At 60.0% G+C, this 18,605-nt stretch overlaps 1 protein-coding gene across 10 annotated transcripts in view; it reads left to right on the top strand.

Moving 5' to 3' along the window:
• The window catches only part of RIMBP2 (RIMS binding protein 2), a 162,651-nt gene that overhangs the window by 94,544 nt on the left and 49,502 nt on the right, over positions 1–18,605 (top strand). For 5 of the 10 annotated variants that reach the window (XM_028089021.2, XM_028089019.2, XM_028089022.2 and 2 more), the window contains exons 1-2: positions 1,463–1,564; positions 9,532–9,582. In XM_028089021.2, the coding sequence (XP_027944822.1) occupies positions 1,463–1,564; positions 9,532–9,582 (153 nt within the window). Of the gene's footprint in view, positions 1–1,459; positions 1,565–9,531; positions 9,583–10,702; positions 10,724–18,605 lie in introns of those variants that run through there. The other 5 variants (XM_088019313.1, XM_088019312.1, XM_088019316.1 and 2 more) reach the window with 3 other exon arrangements.

The raw sequence follows: 18,605 nt of genomic DNA, 5'->3' as shown, positions 1-18,605 counted from the left end.
GGTCTCGAGCAAGCAAGTCGTTCAGCTGCTCCGTCTCCGGCTCCGGCGCCCACGGCCGGTGGTGACCGCAGCGTCCAGCTGCCAGCGTCGGACGAGGCGGTGCGCACATGGGCAGGTGCGCAGCGCACAGCGAGTGCCCATTGATGGGAGCGCAGCCTCTTCGCCACCATCTCGCGGGTGCCGCGGTCCCAGCCGCTCACGGTCCTGCGGGAAGACTCTCCGCTCCTTCTGCAGGTTCCTCCCCCCACAGGCTCCTCCCCTCTCCGTGCTCCTCCCCTCCCCACAGGCTCCTCCCCTCCCTGCAGGCCCCTCCTCCCCCTGCATACTCCTCCCCTCCCTGCAGGCTCCTCCTCCCACGTGGAGGCTCCTCCCCCTCACAGGCCCCTCCCCTCCCTGCAGACTCCTCCCCTTCCCGCAGGCTCCTCCTCCCCCTGCAGGCTCCTCCCCTTCCCCAGAAGCTCCTCCTCCCCACAGGCTCTGCCTCCTCAGGTTCCTCCCCTCCCATAGGCTCCTCCTCCCCCGCAGGCTCCTCCCCTCCCTGCAAGTTCTTCCCTCTTGCGCACGCGCTGGAGCGGCCTGAGGGCGCCGCGCCGCGTGACGTGCACAGGGTTCCTTAGGCTCAGAGTGAAAGGAGACCCAGGACTTCATAGATGCCAGGTCCCCCCCCCCCCGCCGCCTCGTAAGACATTCACAACACCTGCACGGAGCAGGCGCTGATTCATAATTAGCCATCAACAACAGTTACTTAGCGTGTTGTTAATTAACCATTTACAAATGGCTAACGATGCTAATGAATAATCCGGGTGGAGAAGGCGAAGCACAGAGAGGTTAAGGCACCGGCCCAAGCTCAGCGCCGGGATTTGAACCCGGGCTCTTAAATGCTGCACTTTGCCCCGTACTGCCCCGAAGTGCCAGAGGCGCGTCTCCACGATCCGTGCGGTACGGTGCCGTCCCCGTCAGCGCCTGCCGGGAATGCTTGCGAAGGAGGCCAGTGTGGCTGGAGCAGAGCGCCAGCAGACAGCGCCGAAGCCTGCGATTCGGAGGCCGCCTGGAGCCTGACCCGAATCTGGGCCGGCCACTTGCCAGGGTGTGATGAGCCGGGAGAACCTCCCTGTGCCTCTGTTTCCACCGTTATAGTGTCTGCCTCCTAGATGAATGAGAGGGTTGCAGGATGTAAATCGCCCAAAAGCGTTGGAGTTCTAGCCGCTAGGTAGGCAAGGATCCATAACCTGTTGCTTGCGCGGGGCTGGGAACGGACAGGAGAGCTCGCCTTCGCACGAGGACCTCTGGTTCTGCTCAGTGCTCAGGGCATTGAAAAACAAGGCAATTTGAGGTGGAAGGCTTGTCGGCATCTGGGTCCCCCGGGGGAAGGGGCGAGGGGGCGGGGAGAGCCAGAGCGGCCCGCGGCCGCCCTGCACGGGACCCCGGCTCCGGCGCTGACTCTGCCTGTCCCCCGCAGCACATGCGAGAGGCCGCAGAACGGCGGCAGCACCTGGAACTGGAGCATGAGCAGGCCCTGGCTGTCCTCCACGCCAAACAGCAGGAGATCGACCTGCTGCAGAAGGTGAGCACGGGCGCGCCCGGGGCAGGGGTGCGGAGGGACGGGGGTGGGGCTGCGCACCCGCGTCTCCCCTCCTTCCCGGCGTCTGTGCCTCCCCGTGCTGCCCAGCTCCCCCGAGTCACCCATGTCCTGAGCTGGACTGCAAACACGGGGACCTTCCAGCGCGGTGCCGGCGGGCTCGCGGGGAAACCTCGCTCCGGTGGCCGCCGGGGGCGGGTGGCTTCGGCCCTGCCGGCATCGATTACAACTAAACACACACCTGTGTCTCCATCTGCAACCTTCCATTCCAGAAAAAATGCCCTATAAGAACCACAGGAACCAGTTCGACACGACTTGGGTTTTGTTTTCTTTGTTCTTTGGGGTTTTTGTGTGTATGTGTATGTGTGTGTGTGTGTTTTTTTTTTTTTTTCAGTACTGGTGGGATGTGGGTGGGGAACGGGGTTAAATTGGATGCCCATCCGAGGCAGGGGTATAAACTGAGGTGCGTCCCCACTGCAGACCAGGACGGCATCATTAAAAGGAATAATTTTGGTTTATATCTGCTGAACTGGGGAGATTTCCATCATGTGCTGTTAAGTGAGCAGATCAAGTCTCAGGGCAATATTTTCAGCATGAGAGAGAGGGAATGAACACAAGAAAGAGAAGCAGAGACTAAGAAACAAGGAAGAAGGAGGGAAAACAGAGGGTAGGACTGAGCAGCTCAGGGGGTCCATCCTGCATCGTCCATGGTGGTGCTGGGGGGCTAAGAACATTGCCCCCCAGGCCCATCCTCCTCATCAGCTGTGGTCCTCTCCTGTATCCCTCTATGGGGGGCTTGGGGTCCTGGGTGTGGTTCTCATTTCCTTCCGGAAGCCCCAATCCTACCTGGAGCCACTCTTCCCGGGAGGGCAGTGGGCCCCACCGGCCAGAGCCTTTCTGGTCTGGGCTACAGGTGCGTGGCAGCCTGTGGAGGGCGCTCCTGAGACTGGCCGCCGATGGGCAGCGAGCAGCAACCCCCCCCATCTGGGTGGCCCTCCACCCATCCCACCGCCTTTCCAGGCCTCTGATCTTGTAATAAAGGACTCAGGGCCGCGTGCCCACTTGGCTGGCGATGAGAGTCTGCTGGGATGGCCCCTCTCCTCCTGGGTTTGGGAGCAGACTTTGCAGCAGGTGGAGAATTTCTCAGACTGCTTCTCTGTTTATTGGGACCATGTATCAAGGGTAGCTGTCACTAAGCCCCCACTGATGGGGACTGTCCGGCCTTATTACCTGCCATAATACGTTGGCTGGCACAGTGAGAAACAACGTTTCATTAGATGTTATCCAGAAAGGATATTGCTTGCTGGGGGCCAGGCAGAGATACGGCTCTTCTCTTTGCCTGCTGTACGGAGCCCGGACATGGCCACCCGGCACCTGAGCCCGCTCCCTGCAGCCCTGGAAGCCCTGTCCCTGGCCCGGCGTCTCCCAGAGAGATAGGAAGCCTGTGGAAAAACAGATTTCCTGCCGAGGGGGCTACAGGTCGGTGATTCTCAGCAGCACCTTCTCCGGGGGCCTGGAGTTTCATTTAGGAAACATCCGATGCCAGGAAAGTGCGCCAGAGCCAATTCTGATATTCAGCCTTTTCTGTGCCTCGTCCAATTTCCTTTCTCCCTTCCTTGCATTCATCGTGGTCTCTATTTTGGACACACTGATGCTTCATCAGTGGCGGGAGCCGAGGAAGAGAAACCGGTGCAAAATCAGGGTGCCAATGTGACAATGTCTTAGAGCTCTGATTTCTGAACAAAGCATTCAAAGAGGAAGGTTGAACCTTGAGTGGAACGAGATTGGTGATTTCTTCAGAGCTCCTATTTCCATTTGATTTCCAGCACGGAGGGCCAGCATGCTACACTTGCTGATGAGATCATTCATTCATTCATTCATTCATTCATGCATTCAACAAATGCTGGCTGTCTGCTGTGTGTCAGCGGCTCTGGGTTGTTCCGGAAGGGGAGCCCAGTGGTGGGGGAGATGGCCTGTGCCCCCACGGAGGGAGAGTGAGCCCCCCGCAGAGGGAGGATGAACTGAGTTCAGGTTATGCAGATGCCATGCGGGGAAGAAGGGACAGAATGAAATGGCGGGGTCAGGGAGGATTCCAGACAGGGCGAAGCTTAGGTGTGTGGCAGGTCATGCAAGTGCTCAGGTCCCTGGTGCCCAGGGAAGGAGGCCCTTGGAGGGACACAGGCCGCGCCCAGTGGGCAGGAGATGCGTCCCAAGGAGGGTGGCGCCGAGCCCCGGGCGCTCTGCCAGACATGGGAAGGAGCTCAATCTCGTTCCAAGGGAAAGGGAAGCCACTGGGGGACTGAAGCAGGGGTTTAACAGGGTCTGATGCACATCCTTTGAGCACCGCACTGGGGATTGATCTGTGGAGGGGCAGGGAGGCCCCTTACCCGCTGCCGGGAAGCCTGCCGTCTCAGCCTGGGGCAGCGGCTGCAAGGGGGAGACATGGACACATCCCAGGACAGACCAGGAGACGGAGCCATCTGCTCAGGGGCTGTGGTGGGCGGGCAGGGGTGGGGGTGTGTGGGGAGGGGCAAGTCCAGGCTGATTCTGGGCCTCCCAGTCCTCACACATTGTGGGTGTCGATCTGGGCTGGACAGAAACATCGCCGAGCTGGCATGGTCCTGGATGGGCAGACACCCAGTGGCAGGTGCATGGGACGGGAGGAAAGTCTCCGAGTCCTAGATGGAGGGACACCGGTGGACTGTGAAATTCTCTCAGGTGACTCATCGTCCCGTGTTTCTATTTTCTGCGAAAAAGTCAGCGGATGGGGGCGTTTTCCTTGTACATAAACATTTCAGGGCTGCGCAGACCCATGCACAGGCTGGGACGGTGTGGGAGAGGGGCATTAGGGCTGGGAGGTCTTGGGGTAACACGCCACAGGAGTCAGGAAGGCGAAGGAAGAACAAATGGCATCTTACTCTGAAAAGAAGCCAGGTACTTACTGGGCGCCAGGGACTATTTTTAACGGGAACTCTCTCGCTCCAAGCCCATTATGACCCTATGAAGTGGGTCCTGTCATCGTCCCATTTCCGAATTGGGGAAGCTAAACCCCAGAGTGATTAAGTCACTTGCCAAATGCCACTCGGCTAGTGAGCAGCGCGAACTGGATTTGCACTGAACCCACCGGGCCAGGATGCTCCCTGTAAGGCTCAGGGTTGACCGGAGTCGGGCCCTTGTCCCCCTACCACAATAAAAGTACCAGAGCTCTCTGAGGTCCAGAGCTGGGTCCCATGGGACAGCAGCATGGTTGTCTCTGAGAGCTGCCCATTCTCTCTGGCAACAGCTCCCAGGCTTTCTCGAATCCACTCCAGGGGGACCCCTGCCCTCATCTTGCCATCACCCATGCATGGACATCATGCCAAGGGCTGGTCCTCTCTCCTCATCCTCTTTGACCCAGAGCACAGTTTCGGGTGGTCAGCCCCTCTGTGCTCTAGGCTTCCAGGACACCACCCTCTCCAGTAATTTCCTTCCACGCAGATCATCCCGTAAACATCACAGGTATTCCCCAAGACTCAGTCCGCAAGCCACATCTCTCCATCTACCCTGGCTCCCGTGGCGACCTTGTCTGGTCCCGTGGGTCTCAATACCATCTGGGTGCACCCCCCGCCACACTGAGCTCTCCACATTGGATTGTGAACCCTCTTCTTTCATCCAGCCTTCCACGCGACACCTCGGCACGGGGTCCCAAGTCGAACTGCGTCCTCAGCCACACCTGCTCGTCACCTGTTCCGCAGAGTTAACGCCTCTTAATGCTTGTCTGCTTCGTCTCTGTGTCTCCGTCACTTCCTTATTCCCAACCTCTGCCAGAGCAGAATTCCTCTCAAGATGGGGGAGGCTTTACCTCCACTTTCCGCGGAGACTCCTGCCCGGAGCCCCGGCCTTCTCCGCCCACAGTGGTTTCTCCAGAGGATGCGGAGCTGGGCCTGGCATCCCCTTCACCTGCATTTTGGGAACTCCCTTTACCCCTGTCTGTGCTTTGCTGGATCGTCTGCGTCCTGGAGCCTGCAATGTCCCTTTTTCTTGATGCACCACGGGTGTTAGGTAAGGCCGGGGTTACTTTCCCTCGAAATACAGGCAGTGCCTGGCGGTTCCTGCATGCTCCAGCCTCACCTCTGGCTGCCCCGAGGATGCGCGGGCCTTACGCATCTGCCGTCGGGGACCCGGGACCCGAACTTTCTGTGGGGCGCCTCTCTCTCCCTGGAAGCTCATCCCTCTGCCCAAGATGGTGCTTGGGAGAAGCAAGTGGAAACATTCATTGAATTAAGGAAAGAAAGAAAGAGCAAAATGCCCAAGGCTGTTCTAACGGAAATCGTGGTAAGTTGAGGCCACCCAGCGGCCGGTAGCTCTGGTAGCCCGTAGCGGCAGAGTCTGACAGTACAAGAGGCAGCCGAGCAGGGCGCTGTCCCATCTACGGGCCACCAGCCACCGGCTGTCCCCTGGGACACCTGCTCCACGGAAATCGGGGGGGCCAATCGCTCAGTCCAGAATCCTTGCTTTCGTTCGCTCGACGCTCCAGTCAACAATTACGGAGCCCCGGTGTCGGTGACTCCCAGGGCTCGTGGAGCAGCAGTGAGGGACGCAGCGTGGGAGGAGGCCCCACACACTGTGAACGTTGATTCTAAGTGTGGAAAGCCCGGGGCCCAGGGCCTGGGATTCCTCCTCTCCTGCCGCCCCAGCCTCTGCTCCCCGACCACACCAAATCTGCCCCCTCTCGCATCTTTGCCCAGGAGGCCTGGTCCCCCAGTAACGGCAGGGCTGGTGTTTGTGACTGAGATCCTTGCCCTGCCACATGGCCTTGAATGGGCCCCACTCCTTGCTCCCGCACCCTCTGGCACGCCACCCTGTGGGCAGGGCCTTGCTCGTTCGTTTGCCTGTGGCCTGTCTCCAGAGAGCAGTGTCCGCACTCGGAGGGCGCAGGCCAACACGTGGCAGATGCCCGGCAAACGCTGAGGTGCCGAGATCCCTGGACGCGGAAGGAGAGGTGCGGGTGAGCGGCCACCCATGGACGCGGGGCTGGTCTCAGTGCCCGATGCTGAATTCTGATGCCCGTCGAAGGAGTCCCTGAGCCATGGCTCTGCCCTCCCCATGATCTGTGGGCGCCCAGACCCTAGCGCCCTCCGGGCCACCAGTGGCCAGAGCCCAGCTGCTCCCCAGCTTCAGACTTTGTTTCCCGAGGAAGCTGCATCCTTGCCTAGTTACAGTCGCTGTGGTGATCATCTAAGGGTTTTTCCAAATTTAAAATTCATCTGCAGACCTGACCGATTTTACTGTGGCTCAGAACTGCTCCCATGTGAGAAGTGATGGCTCTCAGGGTTGGGGCTGTCGCGGACGTGGGTGGTAAGAGGAGCCGAGCCCACCACACTAGTCGCGATCTCGCTGTTGTGCGTGGGTGGCAGGGGGTCGCGGACTGACCCCTGCGATCATTCAGTAGGAGCATCTGCCCCAGTCCCATGTGCTCCTGCCGTGCACACCTGCGGGACTGGTGTCTGGGTCAGCGGCTTCGTCCACGCTGACGGGAGGCTCCCTGCAGCCCCACTTCTGGGACTGCCTGCCCCATTTCCACAGAGTGCCCACGATGCCCTCACCCTGCTCATCCTCACCAGCATCCACGCCCTCCCCAGTCGCCAAAGAGACTGGGCATTGGGTACGCAGTCCATCCCAGCCAAGTGTCCAGACCTTGACGCTGAGTCCAGCATGTCTGCACCTCTGTGCCTCCCGGAACCCACCACACATGGTAGCCCACTGCCCCGGGCCCTCAATGCCCCGGACACTCAATGCCTCCGACAACAGCCCCCTTCCTCTGACAGCTATAGTCCTTCCACGTGTCACTGTGCTCTGCAGGACATTGTGCCCGTGTGAAGGTCACAGCTCCCCCACAAGTTGGCCGTGGCCCCCCAATGAGCTTCGCGTAAGCTGTTGCTTCGATGTTGCAAGAATTCAGCACTGCCAGCTCGAACTGTTAATTTTAACAATCTATTCTGATTACCCAAATGGCCCAGCTTGCAAGTAGCCTGTGAAAACCAGCTCCCGATCCTCTCTGGAAGCCAGAAACCAAGTCATTACTGCAAACTTGGCGCCGTTTTCACGGCTCGCTTTGGGGTTTTTTGTTGTTTTTTATCCTGCCGGTTGGAAACTAACTTTGACTCAAGTGTCTCAGTGGTGAGGTTATTTATATAATCCCTGTGCGTCCTCCGGATGGCTGTCTTTTTTCGCCCCGTTTTGTTATTTATCGTCGCTCTCGTTTCAGCTTTGAAAGGAACGATTTTAAGCCCTTGAAGGTTGCGCTGAATTCAGGAATGGTGCGATGAATCTGGCATTCCATTGCCTCCCCGGCTCTCAAAGCCCTCCATGGAGACACGTGCCCGCGGCACGTGTGGGGGTAAACCATGCCGGGATCTCAGGCTGCCCCCCAGCGTTGGCCGCACTGGGGACGCCGGGCCCCACCTCCTCCTGAGAGCCTGTGAAGATAATGCCCACTGGCTTCTTTGCGATGTTGGGTAGCCCATCCCTGCTTACTCTCCTGGCGCCTAGAGACCATGTTCTTCTAGAACCGAGAATCCTACAGGTAAACCTCAGTGGAACATATGGATCCTTCATGAGGGCTTAAAATTCTCAGAGGCAGGTGCCCTGCAGTGTCAGAGATAAACCTCCCCACGAACCCGCTTCTTGGCATCTTCAGGAACGTCTGTCTGCGAGGCCACTGAAACCCGTGCGAGGGGCCGTTCGTGTGGCCACACGGGCCGGCTTTCCTTCCCGGCTTGGGAGTCAGACTCAGGCTCTCACGGAACTTCAGCACCTCCAGCTTTAAAACGGGAAGCAGCATGTTCTCCAGCCACTGGTGATTGCATTCATCAGGGTGCTTGGTTTCAAGGGGCAGAAAACAGCAAAAGGGAATTTGAGTTGTGCACACAACTGAAGCGGGCTTCAGACATGGCTGGATCCAGCGCTCTCCTGCCTTGGCGCTCCTCTGCATTGGCTTCATTTTTGGTTTACGGGGGGAAGGCCGCTGGCTGCTCCAGCCTCATCCCTCATGGGGGCAGCATGGCTGTGGTGCTCCAAACTGACCTCCGCTGGGGCCTGGGTCCAGTAGGCAAGGAGTGTCTGCCCCGTCTCCCCCAGCATCCCCGGGCAGAAATGTGCCAGGCTGCACGCCCGGAGGCCAACTGCCGAGCATCTGGAGCTGTTCTATTGCCCTCGGGACAGGGCCGGGTCCCCAGCACAGTCGGAGTGCTTCCCGGGAGAGGTGGCCACAGACGCCAGGCAGGCAGGCCGTGGTACTTGCTGGGCATGGTCTGGGGGCTGAGGGCTGAGGACGTTGCGTTTCGGTTCTGTGTGAACCCACCGCGGGGTTTAGGCTGCCGCCGTCCTGAGACACTGGTTTGGTGAAATGGGTAACGTTTCTTATTTTGTGGAACACATGGCTTTGCTTCAAGTAGCTGGAGGAGGGCCGCCCCCCCGCCACAGGCTGAGCGGCCGAGAGCCTGCAGATGCTCGGGGACCCCCATCTCAGGCTCTCCTTGGGGCCCGGGGAGATGGCAGCTGACCTTCAGCTACTTGGAGGTCATGTCTGCTTGGTGGCGTCTTGTTTCCCAAGCAGCTTTGGGCACCTGGGAGACAGTGATGCCCCCGCCCCGTCCCCGAGGCTTCAGGAAGGATTGTCCGGCTCTCCTGGGCCCAGCCCCCTTCTGCGTGTGACCGCCTCTCTCCGGAGGAGCAGGGCCTCCCACCGGCCCGGCCGGTCACCATCAGGGCACGCTTCCCCGTTCCGACAAAGAGCATCCCAGCCAGCCGGCACTCATCCCGTGTTTGCCCGAAGGGGAGAGGAATGAGAACTGGTCTAGGTCCTTAGAGTGGAGTTTGACCCACACCCCGATAATTCAGACATTCCTCTGATTCTCTGTCTTCCCCCTGCTTTAAACATTGACTCTTTTCTTTTTTTATCATAAAAAAAGGCTCAGGTTGAAGCTAAGAAAGAACATGAAGGTGCCGTACGGCTGCTAGAGGTAAGTGCCGGAACCCTGACCACCGGCCTCGGGGGCGGGTGAGATCGGAAGTGGGGGGCACTCATGAGCGTCCACTGGGCACCAGCCACTAGTGCTGCTCGCCCACCCCCCGTGCGGTCAGCACAGGGACCACACAGAGAGGCGAAGCCATGTCCCCACCGTCACACAGCCCACCGTGGAGCTGGGGGCCTCACGAAACCCGCTCTCCCCCGCGGGCTCCTCTGGGGGGCATGCAAGGAGGAGGAGGCCATGCTCTCGCTCGGGATGAGGAGAAGGTGTGGCTGTGGGTGGAACCGTGGACGGTGCTCTTTCAGGGACAGCGCTGATGCTAGGGAAGCGCTTGGCAGGTGCAATCTGGGGAGGCGTTTGCAGAATTAGGGAGGGGACAACCTGGGGAATCCGTGTGGTGGATGCCAACCGAGGCAGGGCCACAGTACCACCCGCAGTGAGCCCCGTGTGGGGGACTTCCCATGGCCGCAGACAGAGGCCAGGCAGCCCCAACCCCTTCCCTACAGATACATAGGCAGGGGTGGCCCCGCATGGGCCTCTGTCCCCAGATACGGGGGGAGGATGGCCCCGTCCTTTGCCCCCAGGGCCATGGCGGCACAGAGCACCGTGTGTGCCTCTCCCAGTTCTCTTGCGTCGCCTCATGACATCCATTCCTCCCGCAGGGGACGTTCCACTATTACCATGATATATATTGGAAGTGATTTTGTGAGAGCGTCCATTAGCTAATGAATATCTGGAGGGGTGAGTGTGATGACTGGTAGGGGGAAATCTATCACCTGAGGGAATGGCAGCAGACCCCCAAATGGCCACGCTTCTCCCTGAAAAATACCCACCCCTGCGCGCCGCCCCCCCCCCACGCCCATTCGGATCGCCTCCTGGCTGCAAGCGCACTTCCTCGCCTCGGTCGCTCGAGGCCCACTGACCGGACGCGTGTGTGTGCCCCTGCCCTCTGGGGTCTCCTGGCTGGAGCTGGGCCGGGGGTGCTGAAGGCTTTGGCATGGGGGTCGCACTGGAACACGCTTCGGGGGGAACAAGTGCAGACGTGCTGAGAATCCCGTGTCTTCTTTACGAGGTCTTCCCGTGGTTGTGTCTTGCTTTGCGCTTCCCACAGGACACGCTGGATGGCATGCAGGTACTCGAGGGCTCGCGCCCCCCCCGTGCCAGTGTGCTTGGCAGTGCTTTCCCTCGTGCGTGGGGCAGCCACGGGTGTCTGGGCCCGCTCAACCCGCCTCTTCTCCCGAAGCCGGCAGCCCCGAGCTTCCTCCGGATGCAGGGCAGGGGGGCTCCTGGGGGCCGGGGGTGTGAGGATCCGCGGGCAGACCCTCCCTGGCGGGGGGCACTGCCAACTGCCAGCCAGGCCCCGGGACACAAGCTCTGTTCCCGCAAGTGTTGAGCAGGCCCAGCAAACCGGGTCTCCCGTTTCCCACCGCGGCCGTAAGGGTCAGGCTGGGAGGACAGCCCGGAGCCCCGATGACCGCAAGGGGTGGGGTGGGAGGTGGGGACGCTGATCCTGCCCTCGGGCCAGCCATGCCCAGCACGCGGCCCATCTGTCGGTCCTCGGGATTCCACCTGGCCCCGGAAAGTTCCACCGCTCTGTTTGTGTCTGCCATGTGTGTGGCCGGGGCCCTCCTGCAGGCGAGGCCGCTGCCCTTCTCACTACCTCCGCCGAGCAGGAGGAACAGCGTCGTCCCTCTGAACAGAGTTCTGAGTGTTTCCCAAAACTCTGAGTTTGATCGCGTATTCACGGAAGGGATGGTTGTCCCGCTTTGAGGAGGAGTGGTTCTCAAAGTGGGGTTCCCAGACCAGCAGAGTCGGCATCAGCTGGGGGCTTGCTAGAGATGCAGATTCTCAGGTCCCACCCAACCCGTGGAGTCAGAAAGTGTGGGGGGGGACCCAGAAACCTGGGAGGGACACAGCCACCCTCCCCTCCCCCCACTCCCGGGGGCAGTTCTGACGCAGCCGCTGTCTGGGAAGCATTGCTTCGCGTCCGTGAGGCTAGTCTGGGGACGGAGGGCCCAGGGGACGAGCCAGTGCACTGCACTGGAGTCTCGGCCGATCCATAGCTCAGCGTCTTAGTGACCTGAACCTCCACCCCTCCCACGTGCGTGCATCCTGAGTGGCACGCTGGGGACTCCCCTGAGTCAGGTGCTCTCCTCAGCAGAACAGCCGCCCCCTTGCCCAGCGAGACGCTCACACGGGACTCCAAGTGTTGTCTCAGCAAACGTGTGGCAGCAAACCACCCCCCCAGTGGCCGTCCATGCACAGCCAGTCTGTGGGCGTTCCTGAGCCCTGTGTTCTGATGAGCGAATGGCCAGGGTGTCTGGGGATGGGAGGAGGGGGGCAGTCTCCATCCCCATTAGGACGCGTGCAGAGTCCCAGCACCCGCGGAATCATCCGGGCTTACTGTGCGGCCTCGCCAAGGTGGGCGTCAGGCATTAGCTGAAAATAGAGCTTTTCCAGAATCAAGACTGAGCACTCTGTGAACTGCAGAGAAGGCACCATTAGGGAAACAGTGTCCGCCGCACTTCACTGGGGAGTTATTTCAAGACAAAGAAGCAAGAGAACGTTTTAAAATTAATAATAATGACAATCCAATGACAGTGACCTGTGGTTTCCTGAACACTCACTTTGTGCCAGGTGCTGTTCTAAGGGCGCATCTGGGTACATCTAGGACACGGTGCGCATGTCGTGTCACTTAATCTTCACGACAACCCAGGGGGAACCGAGGCACAGGTGACTGGCCCAAGGCAAGCTGGTAAGAAGCGAGTCTGGACTCAAACCCCAGGAGTTTGGTGCTGCTTTGCAGCTGCGTCCCATCCTCCCTGGGAAGTGGGGTCAGCTCTCCTGCCGGCAAAACTGCAGCAGGCATTGAACTGTGAATGAGTTCACACGGTGGCGAGACCCAGAAGCGCTGCCTTCCCTGGCAGGGGCGCAGGCCACGTGGACACTGTCCACCAGGCACTAGACACACGTATCGGATTTAATCCGTAGACCCCCCCCCCCCCCGTGAGGTCGCTACCATCATCATCCTCTTCCCGGATTGGAAATCAGGCACAGAGACTGAGTCCCTTGCCCCGGGACGCACAGCTTGCAAGAGCAGAGCCAGGCTGTGAGGGAAGGAGGGCCAGTGGGCGGCGCTGTCTGAGGCTGCTGAGAAGGGGTGCAGGGGAGCAGTGCCTGTGTGCGGGGTTCGGGGGTGGCGGGCTCCGGGCCCGTCACAGGGGAAAGCCCCGGGATGAGCTTGCTCTCACCACTGTCCGTGCTGTGTGCTTTGTGTGTGTGTTCTGTATGCTTTTTGCCTTATTCTTCGGGGCGCCTTCCCAGCACCTCCCCCGTGGTCGCCTGCTTGCTGGCTGTCAGCTCCGGGATGAGGCTTCAAACTGCCTGTGACGCCAGATGCTTTGTCCCAGCTGGGAAGGAACCTGCGCAGGCTCCTTTCATCCTGGGTCTCATTTGGGGAGACTTTGATGAGCAGACAGTGCGCCCCCTAGCCCAGGCCGGCATGGGGTCTTCTCGGGGCAGGCCCAGCATCCAGCAGCGCTGGGACCTTCCTGGGCCTGGGCCCCGGCCCCTTTGCCTCACGAGTCCTACCCCTTCCTCCATAAAAGTACTAAAACTTACATTTTACACGGACCTGCCTGGGGGTAAAGAGGTTATAGTCCACACTGGATTCATTATTATTTGTTTGTTTCCGATTTTAAAGGAAACTGAAATGAAAACATTTGCGTGGGTCCCTAAATGTACCGGCCCCATGCCGCTGGGCCTAAGGGGGGGTCACCCTGCTGGGCTGGTGTTAGGACACTGAATAACCACGTGGCAAGTGAGTGTGCGTGTGGGTGAGTGAGCGCATGGGGGAGGACACGGGCTTGGTCCCGTCAGAAAGATCCCGGTTCTCAGATGCATTTGTAGAGTGAGGCTCAGGCCACAGCCTCACATCGAACATATGAAGGTCGTTCTCTGTCGGCACCGTCCGCTGCCAATCGGGGAAGGCCCCGGAGAACTCCCCCCCGAGTGATGCCGTGGGGATGCCGCAGGGGGATGATGCGGGGAGGGCGCGGGGCAATGACTTGGGGACGATGCAGGGGGGGCGCGGGGACGACCTGGGAATGCAGGCTCCCTGCATCTTGTGACCATGCCTTCTGGCGCATGGGGCTTCTTGGTGACCACAAGCAGGGACAGCTCCTACCTGCTCTGCTGAGTCACCCCTGCACCGGCCAGAGCCGGTGACACTTCACTGCAGGAGAAGCCGGAAGTGCCATCTCCCTGGGCTCAGGGAATGAAACCAAGCGTGGTTGACCCGTGGCATCATCCCCGCCCTGTCTGAATTCTAGAATCCTTATGGGACAATGCGATTTTGATACGAAGTGTGCAGAATAGTAGCCAAGTTGAGAATCTGAGAGGTGGACACATAACGATTTGTAATTAATGTTTTATATCTGACACGTCTTCGGAAGCCCCTGCCCCCCCCCCGGGGCTCTGTGCCCCCAGAATAGCCTTAGCAGCCCCATACCCTGAGGCTTCGCTGTGAGATGAGGTGGTTCGGGACAGGGAAGCTGTGCGTGCCCCAATGCTTGGGAGCTTGGCTGCCCTGGGACTAACCCTCACTCCAGCTCTGTGTCCCAGGGGCCACCGCCTGCCCCCTCCCCGCTGTTGGCACCCCGCAGGTGATACAGGTATTCTGAGGTCCCACCAATGACAGGTGCTTATCTGCACACGTAATACTACGTGACAAATGCACATCTGTCCGGAAACAGGGCAACTCCGGCGATCCAGACCCACCAGCTTAGAATTCACTGCCATTTCAGTTGGAGAATTGGACAGATGTTGAATCACATGAACCAAAGCAAACGTTGAAGACACTTGTGCTAGAGACAGGCATGGTGTAGAATGCTAACCATCAGCCCAAGAGAAGTCTGCACTCACCAGAGTCTCCCCTTGGTGACGGCATCGTTCCATTCAGTCTCGAGACTGCATCGTCCTGCAAAGATTCTGGAGTTTGGAGCAATCAGTTGGGAAGATCCCGGAACTCAGCCTGTGGAGGTGAACGGACGGGGGATTTCCCATGTGCTGTAGAGCTGCCGGCAAGAGCCCGCGGAGATGGAGTATTAAACTGGCAGTGGAAGGTACTCCTGAGTTGGGCATCACTGTGAAAATGACACAGAGTATCCCTGTTGATGATGAAACGTAGGGAATTCTGGTAGCCTCGCACGGGCTCAGGCGTGCTCTCACACCTTGCTGAAAATCGACGTCCAGGCAACCAGTGGGGGGAGCTCGGGTGTCTGAGTTGCTAGGCTAGCTGCAACCCCCTCCCCTCGGTGTCTGTACTGCGGCTTTGCCCCCAGAGAGGGGGAGACTGCCGCTTCTGCTAATGGAGCCCCTCCCACACCCCCCGGGGTCTGACTTTGCAATTCCCCATTGGGTTCTGGAAGACATGCTTCACCCCATGTTCTAGGTGGAGACAGGCCCACAGAGGCTGCAGGACATGCCTCTGGGTCCCCATGAGTGGGGGGGGGACCCGCAGTCGGAGAGGCCTGGGTTTGTCCGGCCCCTGCCTGGGTGTGCGACCCCTGGCTTTTGTGCGTCTTGGCCTTGTTTTACTCCCCGTGCCGTGGGCTCATACCACCTGAGCCCGTGGTCTCCCTGGCCATCAGCGAGGCCGACAGCACCCGGCACAGAGCGGGTGGACGCCCCCGAGTAAGCAGCTCGGCAATCAGGATGCCACACGGAACCTGACTTCTGTGCGCTCCCACACCGGGGGCCCAGCCTGCCCAGGACGCCCCTCGTTCTCCCTGCTCCTCGAATGATTCACGGCCACTCCGCACTCTCCACCTGGCCTGGCTGGACCCAGGGCCCAGCCCCCCACGTGGCTGTCCTCTACGAAGCCCAGAGATCTGATGTGGAATGCGGAGGGGTAGGGCACGGATGGCTACAGTCACGCTGGGATGTGTTTTCCTTCATCTTCATAAATACCCACGACCACATTTGCAAGTCTCTGTGTTTCTTCCAGGGATAATTTACTTGCCTGATGTCTCTGCCATCTGTTACCGTCGCGGTCTGCGCGGTCCCCGTCCCCTGCAGGTGGCCAGCTCCCCGGGGGCCACCCGTCCAGGAGGGGACAGGGCTCTGGATGCTGAAATACATACCGATGTGCGAAGAAGCCAGCCGGGCCGGTCGGTGGGGTCGCGGCTGCCTTCCTGCTCCCTGGGAAGGCGGTCCTCCTGCTGGTGACTCAGGGACCGGGGGGGGGGGGGGGGCTGCAGCCAGGCCAGGACACCCAGCTGCTGGGGGCTCCTTCAGGAAAAGCTGCCTCTCTTCCGGAAGGCAGGAAGCCGGCTTCCAGAGGGAGCGCCCTCCTGTACGAGACGCACTTTGGGCGTAACGGGTCCCGGGCTCCCCAGACCACTGAGATCAGGCACCGGAAGCTCCTGGGCTCCTGTGGGCCCCCAGCCATTTTCTCGGGCGCCTGGAGGGGGGGGGGCGAGGCAGGTAACAGCCGAGGAGAGCTGTGGTTAGGTGTGGCCCGCATGGCTCCTCGAGTCTCTCTGGAAGCAGCAGGAGGAGGTGGGAGAGGCCTGGCCGCCCCCCTGCAACTTTGCTCCAGGTTGTGCTGAAGGCAAGGCTCCCACACGTACAGACACGGGTTAAGCAAACACTCTGATGAGCAGGCACATCTGTGTGTGTCCACAGCTCCGTGACGTCCTGCCTGCATCCTGGGGACCTCCCACCACCAGTGTGCCTGGAAGGCTCACTCGAGGGAAGCAGGTCAAGCTGACGGGCCTGGTCCAGGAGGCCTTGGGGAACCAGAAATCCTCCGAATCCGCATCTGGACACAGGACCATTCAGAGGCTTGTGGCTTCTGTTCCAGTCTTGGATCCTGTCCACTCGAAGGCAGGATGACACCACGAAGTTTGAGCCAATTGACCTATCTTGAATACCTTTAATGTCACCAACAAATGCCCGTTTCTCCCATTCGTCATGCTTAGGGAAAAGCTGATATTTCATCAGGGGTTTTTTCCCCTGATATCGTCCCCACAAATGAGCGTGGCTTGGGCACCGATGGAGATGGGGTGGCTGACGTCTTCAGGGCAGCTGCGTTCCTAACGTCCGCCCTGCCCACCCCTGGGATGGGAGTCTCAGGGGCAACAAAGATTGTTCCGGAGTGGAATGCCAGCTCCCCGGGACACATGCTCTTCATCCAGAAGACTGGGCCCCCAGAGCCCCAGACCCTGTGGGGGATCCTCCTGCGTGTCCAGGGCTCGCACGGGCACAGTTGGAGGCCATCGCCTGGGCCACAAGGCCATCCAGCCAGCCTGACCAGGTGCTGGCTGGGAACGCTCCCCAGGTTTTCGTGCCCAGGGTCACCGAGTGGCCGTACCGTCTCCAGACCGGCGTTGTCTGGCCTTGCCAACATTTAAACATGGAGAGATCTTTACATTAAAACAGAGACTCTCTTCTCCTTTTGGAAGACTGGAAGTTTAGCCCCCGTGGGTCTGGACCAATGCCGAGCAGGTGCCCCCTCCGGCCAGAACATGCATGCTCCCGTTCACTGTGTTCCCCCAGCATCGCCCTGCTCGCCCGTGCTCCCTCCGGCACTCCCACCAGCCTCCGTGGTTGTCTGGGTACACTGACACGCCCACCCACTCCTCGGACTGCACGGTCAGCACGTCACCAGCCACTCCTCAGAGCGCCCTGTCCGGGCCAGCCACCGGGAAACGCACAGCCCAGTCGCCATCGGTGAAGAGGACCCCTGAACAAAGAGACACAACCTGGCAGGAGGGGGTCACTGAGGGCAGTTCCCAGGGAGCTCGGAGGCTACACTTGCTAGCAGTGGGTGCCAAGGATGCCCGTGCATGGTGGCCCATGACAGGTGCTGCCGTCAGGCACCTGCACGCGGCCCCGTCCCCGGGCATGTGTGCGTCCTGCAGGGTCTGGCCGGGAGCGCACGTCGCCCCCTCCGCCTCGGGGCCCCACCCCCTCCCAGAGCGCCACGCCACACAGCCCCAGCAGCTGGCCGCTGGTGACAGGCGTGTCTCGGATGCCAGGTTCCAGGGAGGCCCGTGAGGACCTCGGCCATGCTCCACGGGCACCACCGGACTTTGACTGCCCAGGCCGGGGACCTACAGCATCATCTCATATTGTTAAATCTGTTCACATCTGGATTTTTCCTGTTTTTACGTTCCTTTAGCGTAGAGTTCCGGGAGCTGGGTGCACACGGAGATTCCCGTTGCCACAGTGGGAATGCGGATACCCGTCACCCCCTACTCGGACTCTGTGCGTCGTGCCGTCCGCGGCCCCAGCCCAGACGACCGCCGATCTGTCCTCCATCACTCTGGCTTTGTTGTTTCTAGGATGGCGTGGAAGTGAAGAATCCATGTGCTGTTTTTAGTAGGTGGTACCGAGGATTTGATCTGCCGGCCTTTCTCCTAACGCAGGTGAAAATGCGTTCACGGCCACTTAAATAGTGCTCGTGTTCTCCCACCAGCCACCAAACATTCTCGCACACCTGGACAACCCCGGTGAGCTCAGGGCCCCCCGTGCCCGCTTGCTCTCCTCCTCTGAGGACGCTGCCCGTCCCTCAGGGTTCACGGCTCTGCCCTGGAGCGAACGAGTTGGGGGTTAGGGCCCTCGGCCTCGGGGCATCTGACAGGTTACTCAGTTCTGGGGTCGGCCCAGCTGGAGGCGGGTCTGACGCGGTTCCCTGTCCCCCGCCCGGGGCCCGGGAGTGCGGAGCTCACTTCTCTGCCTTGGCGGAGGCAGCAATCGCTGATAAGCTCATTCAGCTTTTTAGAAGAAGAATCCTGCTGATTTTTTTTTTTTTTTAATGAATCGAAGAAATTAATTATAGGCTTGGGATTTGTTAGGTTTATTTTTGGAAATCCCTGTTCTCAGACATAAATAGCACTTCATTCTATACTAAGGAGCTGGCAAGCTTAATGCCAGAGGAGGGGAGAGGAGGGTGGGGAGATGGGGAGGAGGGGGGGAGGGAGGGGTATGGGGGGGAGAGGAGGAGGGGC

The sequence above is a fragment of the Eumetopias jubatus genome, unplaced genomic scaffold, assembly GCF_037043125.1.
Source record: "Eumetopias jubatus isolate StellerSeaLion01/CBP00866 unplaced genomic scaffold, mEumJub1_p1.0 scaffold_16, whole genome shotgun sequence".
In the NCBI taxonomy this organism is placed as follows: Eukaryota; Metazoa; Chordata; class Mammalia; order Carnivora; family Otariidae; genus Eumetopias; species Eumetopias jubatus.
This window is presented reverse-complemented; position numbering and strand designations above follow the sequence as displayed.